This window comes from Artibeus jamaicensis, unplaced genomic scaffold (genome assembly GCF_021234435.1).
Source record: "Artibeus jamaicensis isolate MK-2021 breed Jamaican fruit bat unplaced genomic scaffold, CSHL_Jam_final contig_399, whole genome shotgun sequence".
In the NCBI taxonomy this organism is placed as follows: domain Eukaryota; kingdom Metazoa; phylum Chordata; class Mammalia; order Chiroptera; family Phyllostomidae; genus Artibeus; species Artibeus jamaicensis.
The window spans coordinates 2483986-2496176 of record NW_026521816.1 but is presented as its reverse complement, the minus strand read 5'-3'; the positions used below and the strand labels follow the sequence as shown (position 1 = coordinate 2496176).

Below are 12191 nucleotides of genomic sequence, written 5' to 3'. Positions count from 1 at the left end.
AAAAGCTTTTAGTTTTTGCCCATTGAGTATGATATTGGCTGTAGGTCTCTCATAAATGGCCTTTATTATATTGAGGAATGTTCCCTCTATTCCCATTTTGCTGAGTGTTTTTATCATGAATGGGTGTTGTACCTTATTGAAAGCTTTTTCTGCGTCTATTGATATGATCATGTGGTTTTTGTCTTTGCTTTTGTTTATGTGATGAATTACATTTACTGTTTTGCGAATGTTGAACCATCCTTGCATCCCTGGGATGAATCCCACTTGGTCATGGTGTATAATCTTTTGGATATATTGTTGGATGCGATTTGCCAATATTTTGTTGAGGATTTTAGTGTCTGTTCATCAGCGATATTGGCCTGAAGTTTTCTTTCTTTGTTGTATCTCTATCTGGTTTTGGAATTAGGATGATGCTGGCTTCATAAAAGGAGTTTGGGAGTTTTCCATCCTTTTGGATTTTTTGGAATAGTCTGTGAAGAATGGGGGTTAGCTCTTCCTTAAATGCTTTGTAGAATTCTCCTTTGAATCCATCTGGTCCGGGGCTTTTGTGTGATGGGAGTTTTTTGATTACTGCTTCAATTTCTTTTTGCTGTTATTGGTCTATTCAGGTGTTCTACTTCTTTTTCATTGAGTTTTGGGAGATTATATTTTTCTAGAAATGTGTCCATTTCCCCTAGGTTTTCAAATTTCTTGGCATACAGTTCTTCATAGTAATTTCTTACAATCCTCTCTATTTCTGTGGTATCAGTTGTAATCTCTCCTCTTTCATTTCTGATTGTGTTTATTTGTGTCCGTTCCCTTCTTTTCTTGATGAGCCTACTTAGAGGCTTGTCCATTTTGTTTATTTTTTCAAAGAACCAACTCCTGGATTCATTGATCTTTAGAATTGTACTTTTAGTCTCTATGTCATTTAGTTCTGCTCTGATCTTAGTTATTTTCTTCCTTCTGCTTGCTTTGGGCTGTTTTTGTTGTTGTTCCTCGAGTTCTTGCAGGCGTAGAGTAAGGTCATTTGTTTGAAATGCTTCTGTATTTTTTAGGTAGGCCTGTATTGCTATAAACTTCCCTCTCAGGACTGCCTTGGCTGTATCCCATAAGTTTTGGGCTGTTGTGAGATCATTTTCATTTGTTTCCAGAAACTTTTTGATTTCTTCCCTAATTTCATTCTTGACCCATTCATTGTTTAATAGCATACCATTCAGTCTCCATGATTTTGGGTGTTTTGGTTTTTTTCCTTTAGGGTTGGTTTCCAGTTTCAGTCCCTTATGGTCAGAGAAAATGCTTGGTATGATTTCAATATTCTTGAATTTGTTGAGGCTTGTTTTGTGCCCTATCATGTGGTCTATCTTTGAGTATGTTCCATGTGCATTTGAAAAGAATGTGTATTTAGCTTCTTTGGAGTGAAGAGCTCTGTATATATCAGTTAGGTCCATTTCATCAAGGGTGTTGTTTAATGCCGCAATATCTTTGTTGATATTTTGTTTGGAAGATCTGTCCACTTTTGATAGTGGGGTGTTAAAATCCCCCACTGTAATTGTGTTGCTGTCAATATCTTTCTTTAAAGTCCTCTAAGATTTTCCTTATATATTTTGGTGCTCCTATGTTTGGTGCATATATATTTATGATGTTAATGTCTTCTTGGTGGATTCTTCCCTTGAGTATTATGAAGTGACCTTCTGGGTCACTCTTTATGGCTCTTTTTTTGAAGTCTATTTTGTCTGATATGAGAATTGCTACCCCAGCTTTTTTTTCTTGTCCATTTGCTTGGAAAATATGTTTCCATCCTTTCACTTTTAGTCTGTGATGGTCTTTTGTCCTAAGGTGGGTCTCTTGTAAGCAGCATATGTGTGGGTCATACTTTCTTATCCATTCAGCTATTCTGTGTCTTTTGATTGGAGCATTTAATCCATTTACATTTAAGGTTATTATTGATAGGTACTTATTCATTGCCATTTTTGTACCTGTGTTCCTCTCTGTCTGTCTCTTTTCCTTCCGTTCCTTAAAGCAGACCCTTTAGTATTTCTTGTAGAGCTGGCTTGGTGGCAGCAAATTCTTTTAGATTTCTTTTGTCTTGGAAGCTCTTTATTTGGCCTTCTATCTTGATTGAGAGCCTTGCTGGGTAAAGTAGCCTTGGTTGTAGGCCTCTGTTTCTCATTACTTGGAATATTTCTTGCCAATCTATTCTTGCTTGGAGTGTTTCCATTGAGAAGTCAGTGGCTAACCTTATTGGGACGCCCTTGTATGTTATTTCTTTTTTCTCCCTTGCTGCCTTTAAGATTCTCTCTTTGTCTTGGAATTTTTCCATTTTAATGATGATGTGTCTTGAAGTGGGCCTCTTTGGGTTCCTGTTGAATGGGAGTCTGTGTGATTCCTGGATTTGTGTGACTTTTTCTTTTGTCAAATTAGGGAAATTTTCTCTCATTACTCTTTCAAATATGTTTTCTATCCCTTGTTCTTCTTCTTCTCCTTCTGGTATTCCTATTATTCAGATATTATTACGTTTCATATTGTCTTGCATTTCTCTTAATCTCTCTTCATTCTTTCTGAGCCTCTTTTCCCTTTCCTGTTCTTTCTGTGAGATGCTTTCTACTTTGTCCTCCAATTCACTAATCCGATCTTCTGTTTCATCCACCCTATTTTTAATGCTTTCCACTGTGTTTTTAAATCAGAAATTGTATTCTTCATTTCCTCTTGGCCCTTGCTAATAATTTCCATTTCCTTTTCATGTTGATATAGTTCACAGTGAGATCATTGTAGCTTCCCTGTAGTTTCTGGTAGCTGATTGTGAGCTCTGTGAACTTCCTGATAACCAGTGCTTTGAATTCAGTATCTGATAGTTGACTTGCCTCTATTTCATCTAACATTCTTTCTGAGGATTCCTCCTTTCCTTTCATTTGTGGATTGTTTCTTTGTCTTCCCATTGTTTGTGAGACTCTTCTTGTTAGCCTCAGCTTCTTAGATTAATCTGTTTTGACACCCCGGGTTTATGGTATGAACTTTTGTGGTGGAATGCCTGTGAATTTCAATGGTGCAGCCTCTTTTGGTTATCCTGTTGTTCTCTGCTTCCACCTACTCAAATATGCAGCAACTTGTGGCTTCTCTTCTACTACAATGTGCAATTTGTCTCTCTGACTCTACTATTGGGAGGCCTCTTCTATGGGTCCAGCTCTGGTCTTTTCATATTTTCAAGTTGATTGTGAGTCTTGTGGGTAAAAGAAAGAAATGATAAGGAAAGAAATAAAAGGAAGAAAGAAAAAAATGGTAGGGGAATGGAAGAAAGAGCAATAAGTTTAGAAAGAAAAGAAAAAGAAAAAAAACCAGGAAATCTGCGAAAAGAGGACAAAAGTATGGAAAGATGAAACAGTAATAAAGTTTAAAAGAAATAACAGATTACTTTAAAAAAGCAAAAAGATAAAGAAAAGGAATGGAGAAGGAAGAAAGGTAAATTAAAAAAAAGAAAGAATAAAAATAAAATAAAGTAAAAAAACAAAAAACGCACAAACAAAAATAATCTCTCAAAAGCAACCTCAGAAAAGGAAATGTCACTTGTTGGCTTCAAACTAGCCCAACCGGTTTTTCTGGTTGCAGTTGGCTGAGGGTTGATTGTTGTGATTTTTTCAGCCAGCCCCTCTCAGGATCCAGACACTTGGCGCCTCTCCCCCAGCTCCCTACAATGGGGAACTAGGACTTCCTCGCAGCGCTCCCCTCCCAGGGGTTACTGCCATAGTCTGGTTTGCTGTGTTTGCAGGCACCTGCACCGGCCTAGTTGCCTGGTTCCCTCGGGATTGAGCACAGGCCTGCCCCTGTTCCGTTGGGAAGCCCCAGACCCTCTGCCCAATCCTGGGTTTGCTGCCAAGCTGGGTGTGAAGTAGACCAGGCTGCCGTGTCTACTGGATTCAGAGCCCCAGGCTGCACCTCTGAGTTCTCCTGGGCTGGCAACCACAGAGTCTTTGGTTGGGGCCCTTTGTCCTCCGCACCCTCTGTAAACTCTATCAAACAAGTCTCTCCTGGCCCCCCACCTTGCTTGGCCAGAAAGGGAGGGGGTTGAGGGTCTCAGCTCTTTTCCCAGGACCCCTCAGCGCCCTAGGCTTCCAGATAGTCTGAGGGGGGTAGACTGGAAGCTGGGAGCAGATCTGAGGACTGGGCGCCGACCTAGAAACTCTGTGTGCTCGTCATGGCACGCTGCGTGGTGTGTATCCCTTCTGCTCCTGTGTTTGTCTGGATCCCCTGGCCAACCTCTGGCAAAAAAAAACCTAGGGATGGAGCAGCACCACGCTGGGTGCTGGACCCAGAACTGTGTGCAGGCTGAAATCTCCTCTGCTCCCCTCTGGTTGGGTCTCTTGGCTGGTCCGGGCCCAAAAATCCTAGGGAGGGAGCTTTCTGGGTGCTGAACGTTGGCCTAGGCGCCCTCAGGCACTTGCCCAGACACACTGCGTGTGGAGCGACTAGTTCCCCAAATTGCACGCAGGCTGAAGTTTCTTCCACACCTCTTTGCCTGGGCCACTCGGCCTGCCCGGCAGAAAAGTCCCAGGGAGGGAGCCGTCCGGGCGCTGAACGCTGTCCCAGGCGCCTTTAGGCACTCTCCCAGACACAGTTCCCACCAGGTGCTGAACCTCCGAGCTATGCACAGACTGAAATCACCTCTGCTCCCCTCTGGTTGGGCCACTTGGCAGGTCCCCGGCCCAAAAATCCTAGGGAGGGAGCTTTCTGGGCGCTGAACGTTGGCCTAGGCGCCCTCGGGCACTTGCCCAGACACACTGCGTGTGGAGCGACTAGTTCCCCAAATTGCACGCAGGCTGAAGTTTCTTCCACACCTCTTTGCCTGGGCCACTCGGCCTGCCCGGCAAAAAGATCCCAGGGAGGGAGCCGTCCGGGCGCTGAAGGCTGTCCCCAGGAGCCGTTTGGCTCTGGCCACAGGGCGCTGGTTCCCGTACCCTGCACCGGCTGTTTCATCCTGCTCCGTCCCACAGACTACTGTACCGCTGCTGTCTCCCTACCGTCTGGTTCCTCCGTGACCGATGAGGTTTCTGGTCTCTTATTTTCATATATGCTTGGCAACTGCTGGCTTGCTGGCCTCACCTCCTCCGATCGGATAGGTTTCTGTCTCTTTTGTACTAGGAACTGGTATCTGCTCCGTCCTAGTCCACCGCCATCTTGAAACTCCCTGTACTCTACAATTAAATGACTTATTTTTCCTTTAACTTTATCCATTTTCAAAAGTATAGTTAATAGCTTTTGAAATATGGGAGCTCTGTAATAATAACTAATATATGTTGAGTGCCTCCTATATTCTAGGCATTATGAAGAGTATGAGCTCTGGATTCAGTCATGAGTCCCAGTCCCAACTTTGTTGTTTATCAGCTGGGACCTTTGGCAAGGCAATAGATATTTATAGAGCCTATAAGCATATAAAAGATGTTCCTCTTTTCAGAAGATATACCCATTTTCATATACATGTTTTCTTTAACATAGGAGGGTAATTCTTGGCCCTCTAGGAGTATTACATGAACTTCATGGATTTCGCAGCTGGGGAGATGGATTTGTACTGAAGTACCTTGACTAGCTATTTTTAGGGGTACAGATTGTTATTCTTCATTCTCTGTGAAGATAATTAGTCGTGGAGGATTGGAATCTATTGCTCCTCCTCCTTCTCTATGTTCTAACCAGTTGAGCCAACTACTAAATTAGCTTGGGTGTGCAAATCATAAATTAAAAAATTTAGCCTTATAAGAGATATAAAAGATAATCTAATTCAACTCTTCTCCCATATGGCTGGAAGAAAACTTCCACAGCATTCATGCATGCATGCATACATTCACTTATTAATTTATTCATTCTTCAGTAGATATTTGTTAGAGCTTCTATTTGCCGGGTAAGCCCAATCTCTGAAAATACAAAGAGAAATAAGAATGTATTGCTGCTGCATTCAAGGCCCCCACAATTCAATGACAGTAGGGAGAATGAGCTGCATGAAATAACTGCAAAATATTGAGATTAAATTTTAATATAGTTCAAACAACTGTGTGCATACTGCTATGAGAACATTAAGATGGGGGTCTAGGAAGGGCTTACAGAGGTAGTGAGATGACCAGAATGAAGGAAGAATAGTTTCATTAAATACGAAGAAGTAGGCCGTCCCCTAGAGCAAATAGTAGAAGCAAAGCCCTAAATGTGAGAGAGCCTGGTACGAGTTGGTTGTGAGGTCAGGCACTAAAGGGAGAAATGGCTACAATATGGAGGTCCATCTGTAAGTGACAGATGATGAGTTGTCTTCTGTCTGAATACTTTTGGGCATGAGCATACTTACTCATAAGGCAACTCAGCCAAATTCAGATAGCTTTGGTTGCTAGAGCGGTTTCTGATTTGAAAAGTACCTAATTATGGTAGGATTGATTAAATTTGTCCCATAAAGGTTACAGGTACTGACAGAATATTAAAATACACTTTTGAATTGAGTACAGAACCTTTAGGTTAGAGAATTAAGGATATAATATTTTGATAGGTGATGGAAAGTATTAGATAGGACAGAACAGTAGTATAGTTGCTTTAAGAACAGGTGATTCCCAAGTGATTCCTGGAGTGGGTGGTATAAGGGGGTTAAAAGGCGATGGAAAAAAAATACAATAGAAAATGTGATTCCCAATGAAGCAGAAGCTTTTATATTTTTAATAAATTTCCTAGTGAAAAAATTAGAATGTGTTTGCTCAGCTTATGCAAACAAAACAAAGAATGCTATCAGTAGAATTTATATGCTTCATTAAAATAAGTTCTATGAGACTTGCTGAATTTATACATTTTATATGTCATGAAATACGATTGAACTGATTATTACATACTACAAAATTAAAACTCTAATTAATTAATTTTTTTTTAGATATCTAACAGATTTTGAGCCAATTCAGTGCATGGGTCGTGGTGGGTTTGGAGTTGTCTTTGAAGCTAGAAACAAAGTAGATGACTGCAATTATGCTATCAAGAGAATACGTCTCCCCAACAGGTAATGGATGGTATTTTTAGTAAACTTGGAGTTAGCACTGTATAGTTTAATCTCATAGGCAATATGTCCTTCTTACTATACTTCAAAGAGACTATAGAGAACAGTTTCTGACCTTCTGAATCTTATGTGTAAGTGCTACCAGGTAACTATAGGTGTTTAAAAGGCATGATCTACTTTAATTACTTTGAATCTACTTTTAAAAAATCTATCCTTGTTTTATATTTTTAATAACTCAGAACGTTCCCATAGCGAATTTTAGTAACTGTAGATTATAATACATAGCACCATTGAAAAACAATATTATGGAAAATAAAGAAAAGTATTAAAATAAAAATTATCTGTATCTTTTCTGCCTGATAATAACCACATTAACATTTTAAAGTATTTCCTTTTGATTTTTTCTAGCCATAAATTTACCTAGTTATCAATTCAGTATAGTTTCATCTCTTGCTTCCTTCATTGCATCCTCAGGATTTTCCATATTACTGAGTATTTTATTAAAATGTTGAAATACATTCAAAGTGTTTTTATAGCTGGATGATCCAGTTAATACATTTTTCTGTCATATTTAACTATTTTGTATTGTTAAATATTTAAGTTTCCAGTTTGTTACAATTAAAAATAACTTCGCAGTGTTCGTCTTCTTTTTCTTTTTTTTCCTAATTCTTTTTTCAAGTACAGTTATCTCCATTTTCCTCTCACTACTCCCTCCCACCCCAGCCATCCCCACCTCCCACCCTGGATCCTAAACCTCTTTGGCTTTGTCTATGTGCCTTTTATACAGCACCTTTTATATAAATATTTGATCACATCTGTTTCCTTTGGGTAGATTCCTAGAAGTAGAATTTCTGGCTCAGAACAATGTGATGCTTAAGATGATGAGTTTCTGTAGTACCTTCCTTTCCACTTATTGTAGAAGGCACAATAAGTGCATTGTGCCTTCTACACATGGATTTCTTTTTCTTTAAAAAAAAATGTATTGAGTTTATTGGAGTGACATTGGTTAATAAAATTATATAGGTTTCAGGTGTGCAATTCATAATATATCATCTATATATTGTATGTTTACCACCCAAAGTCAATTCTCCTTCCATCACCATTTCCACCACACCCCCCTTACTCTATTCTTCTTCCCTTCACCCCACTTTCCCTCTGGTAATCACCTTACTGTTGTCTGTGTCAGTGAGTTTTGTCTTTGTTTTGTTTAATCCCTTCACCTTTTTCCCCCAGCTCTCCAGCTCCCCTCCCCTCTGACAGACGTCAGTCTGTTCTCTGTATCTATGAATCTCTTTCTATTTTATTTGTTAGCTTATTTTGTTCTTTAGATTCCACATATAAGTGAAATACTAGCATATATATTTGTCTTTCTCTGCCTAGTTTATTTTACTTAGCATGGATTCTTGGTAAATGTGCACTAACTGCCAGACTGTTCTAACTGGTAGTAGGATGTTCTGTACAACAGATAGGTGACCTGGACCCTGGCTCATTGGGTCTGCAGCATTATGGATGAGACAAGACCATTCACATGACCACTCTCTCAAGGGGAGAGCGCCTTGGAGAGCCTCAGCCACTCTCTCAAGAGGAGAATGCGCCGACCCTTGCCTTGACAGATTTTTATTGCTTTTCTGAGCACATTATATGATGGTCCTCATTTACTATATGCAGGTTCACTTTAGGTGGTTACCTTTTCCAGAAAACAAAGGAAAGGATGCCAGGAGAGGATTTCCAGAAAACAAAAGAGAAGGATATTTCAGACCAAGGGCAAAAGTGTTTGAACTGGTTACACTCCATACTGGGGAGGTTTAGCACCTACATTAGGAAGTTACAGTAAGCACTAGCTGCCTCAGTTCATGGTGAGGGAGTCTTAGCAAAAGCAAGTTTCAAAGTGGCCCAGGAACAATGCAGGTCTGATTCCCCACAGGAGAACCTACCTGTGGGCATGGGTCCTGTGCATTGAACCTCGCTTTGCACTGGGAGCTGGGCCCATGCCACGCAGGGACACAAGGATGGGATGGTTTGAGTACTATGGGACTAATTAATTTCTTTAGTATGTAATTTTTGGATAGTTTAAATATTTACGTGTGCAAGGCAACACAAAGGAAAGGCTTCTGTGCTCAAAAACCTATAACTATTTGAGGTTTTTTGTATATATACTCAGTTACAGTGCAAGGAAGATTGTGATCCATGATTTAAGTAAATAGCTTGTCATGAAAAAAGCACAGATGTAGTCAAAAGGCAGTCAAGGATGGCAAGGTTTATGGAGGTAGTGACTTCTGTGCTGAGTGTTCAAGAGTAGCCTATCCCTCAGTAGACAGGTGTGTAGGGGAGGGATGGCCAAGTACCTGACATGTCCTGAGTGAATGCTCTAGACCAGCACTCAAGGGTGGTAAAGAGAATGGTGAGAGTTCTGGTAAGGGTAGAGCACAGGGGTAATAATTGGGAGGGGGTGTGGAAGAGAAGATGAAAAAGATGGGTCATAGCATGTTCAGTGTCAAGCAAAGGAGTTTATATTTCATTTTGCAGGCTCTTATGGCTTTGAACAGAGAATCACATGATCAAAGTAGAGGTGACTGTGTCACAGGTGGGCATAGGTAACCTGGTTCTTGGTGATTGGGACAAAGAATTGAACCAAACGCCCAGAGTTTATAGCAGAGAACATGGGAGCAGGCCAACTCCAAGCAGAGATTGACCTCATGGGCTAGAGGGACTCTATTCTTACAGGGTGGATCTTTCCTGGCTAGTTTTGGTGGGCTTTTACTGCATATGTGCAAGTAGTTGTATTACTTAAAGCTACGTCACATGTGGTCTCCCGTGATTTTCCCTGATTAGCCCTTAGGAAAGGGGGTCCCACAGTGTTACCAAATTAACCCCCCCTTCTCCTGGGGTCCCCCTATACTAGGTTTGCCTTGCCCATTGCCAGAGAATTATAGCTTTCCATGTTAGAGATTGGTGAAAAGGAAAGGAATTATTTATTCAAATTATACAGACTTAAGAGTAATGACTTAATATCTTCATCAAAATCCCAAAGTCCATTAAAACACCCACAAGCACGCACAGTACTTCCTTCACCCCTTTGCCTGGTCTGGGGTACCATATCTCAGGAAAAAAAATAGAAGTCCATGGCTCAGGCAGTTCCCAGTTCTTGCCAGTAATCTGTGCTTGGCTGGCAGGCCTCCCTTGGTTCCTGGCACCATCATCTGTGTTGCTGGGATGTCCAGTTCTTATTCCAAACCCACGTGGCACCTTCTCCTGGCCCACCAGCAAGAGTTCTTTCACCCTTTTCTTTCCCACAGCATCTTTCCTGCATTCTTCAGAACTGCTGAGAGAGAGCTCTGTATTGCTGCTACATCTTGTTTTCCAGCTTCCTAAGCTGTGTGACAAAGGGAGACCCAAAGCCACGTGATTCTCACCTGCCAAAGCTGCATGGTGGTTCCCTCCTCGTGGTGATTCTTTGCCAAAGTCACGTAGCGGTTCTTGTCATGGCTGCCGTGCCTAGGTTTAAATCCCAGTGCTAGTCTTCCTCTGCAGCCCCATTTCCAACTCTTTTCACAATCAGCTACACTTGCCAGCATTCCTGCATTTTCCAGCTTTTCTGGGCTGCCATAGTTAAGTCTGGGCAGGCATCGCCCCATGTTGTGGAGACAATCATCTCTAAGCGCTCAGGCTCTGTAACCAGGAGGAGTTGTCTCCCAGTTATATCTTGGGTGAAAGTCACTCCCTTCTCCTAGCTGAAAGCATGGCCACAGCTATTTAACATATCAGTGAAACCAGTTAAAGGCTATAGATATGTTAAATACCATTCTAGAGGTTATCTGTAAAACTGTTGCTATGCAAAACTCAATGTCCCTGCTCCATGTATCCCATTCCCCAGTTCAGACTTGTGGGGGTGAGGATATCCCATATTTTTAGTATTTCCTGGATACCCTGAGTTCTAGGCCCCATTACAAATCCTTCTTTTGGGGATCCCCTGATTGCACCCTCTTACAACTGGAGGTGGTGTGCACATAGATGGCTGATGAGGAAGAGGGTCAGAGAAAAGAATGTATGTTAGGAGATTTACTTTTGCAAAAGTTTAGTCTTAAGATACAGAATACTAGCCCAGCAGCAGTGGAAGGAATGAGTGTAAGGAAATGAAAGGAGGAGCTGGTAGGTTTTGGTAAGTTTGGACCAGAAGTTGACAGATTCAGAAACATACCAGGAATCCCAGAGTGGGGACAATAACAACAAAACACAGCGGGGGGGAAATTGGGAGTAGTTGACGACCTCCTGGGGAAGGAAGCAGATTTAACTTGTACTTACATTGTTTCGGGTGATAGCAGAATCCCTAGAAATATGAGATTAGATTAATCAGAAAAGCTATCACAGCAAAAGGTCAAATCCAGATGCTTTGTCATTAAATTTCATTGCCTATGATATTCAGTAAACAAACATGCTTTAAACAAACATGCTAGAACAAGCTCTTTGGATTGTAATATGTACCCTGTTCAGTGGTCATTCTCCATCTTCCTGAGCTGTGATACTGAGCTCTGTTTTCTGATTAATTGACTTTGTACCTATTCATCCTTTTATTCGTTAAAGAACATTAAGCAATAATCTTTAAAGGTCTATACTCATAAGCCAAGAAAGCTTTCTTTCAATGAAGTAATAGACATGCTTGTAGCACTTAATTCTAGAACTAAAACAAACAAACAAAATACTAAACATGTATTTTTTTCAAGTACAGGATTTAATATTGGCTTTTTAGAATTATACCACTAGGCTAATTCATCTGTTTCTAATTTTAGATCCTAGGGAGAATTTTATTTTATTTCTTACTATTATATCTAATTACTGATATCTGATTACTTGTTGAGATCAGAGCATCCTTCAGTTTCTCCTTTTTTTCTCTATTTCAGAGAATTGGCTCGGGAAAAGGTAATGCGAGAAGTTAAAGCCTTAGCCAAGCTTGAACACCCAGGAATTGTTAGGTATTTCAATGCTTGGTTGGAAGCGCCACCAGAGAAGTGGCAAGAAAAAATGGATGAAATTTGGCTGAAAGATGAAAGGTAAATATTGTTAGATATAGACTTAAAAAATGGTATTTTCTTTCAGGCTAGTTTTTTGCTTATGCAAACAAATGTTATTTCTTATAACTTCAGAAATGACTTTTTAAAAGAAAAAATGTTATTTCTTTTTTTTTTTTAATTTTATTTATTTA

The 12191-nt window shown here is 40.5% G+C and overlaps 1 protein-coding gene across 3 annotated transcripts in view; it reads left to right on the top strand.

Moving 5' to 3' along the window:
- The window catches only part of EIF2AK3 (eukaryotic translation initiation factor 2 alpha kinase 3), a 103780-nt gene that overhangs the window by 61950 nt on the left and 29639 nt on the right, over window positions 1-12191 (top strand). For all 3 annotated transcript variants that reach the window (XR_005084937.2, XM_037163027.2, XM_053665258.1), the window contains exons 11-12: window positions 6872-6994; window positions 11890-12039. Coding sequence is in view for 2 of the 3 variants with exons in the window: in XM_037163027.2 (XP_037018922.2) it covers window positions 6872-6994; window positions 11890-12039 (273 nt within the window). In the remaining variant the exon portion in view is untranslated. The remainder of the gene's footprint in view (window positions 1-6871; window positions 6995-11889; window positions 12040-12191) is intronic.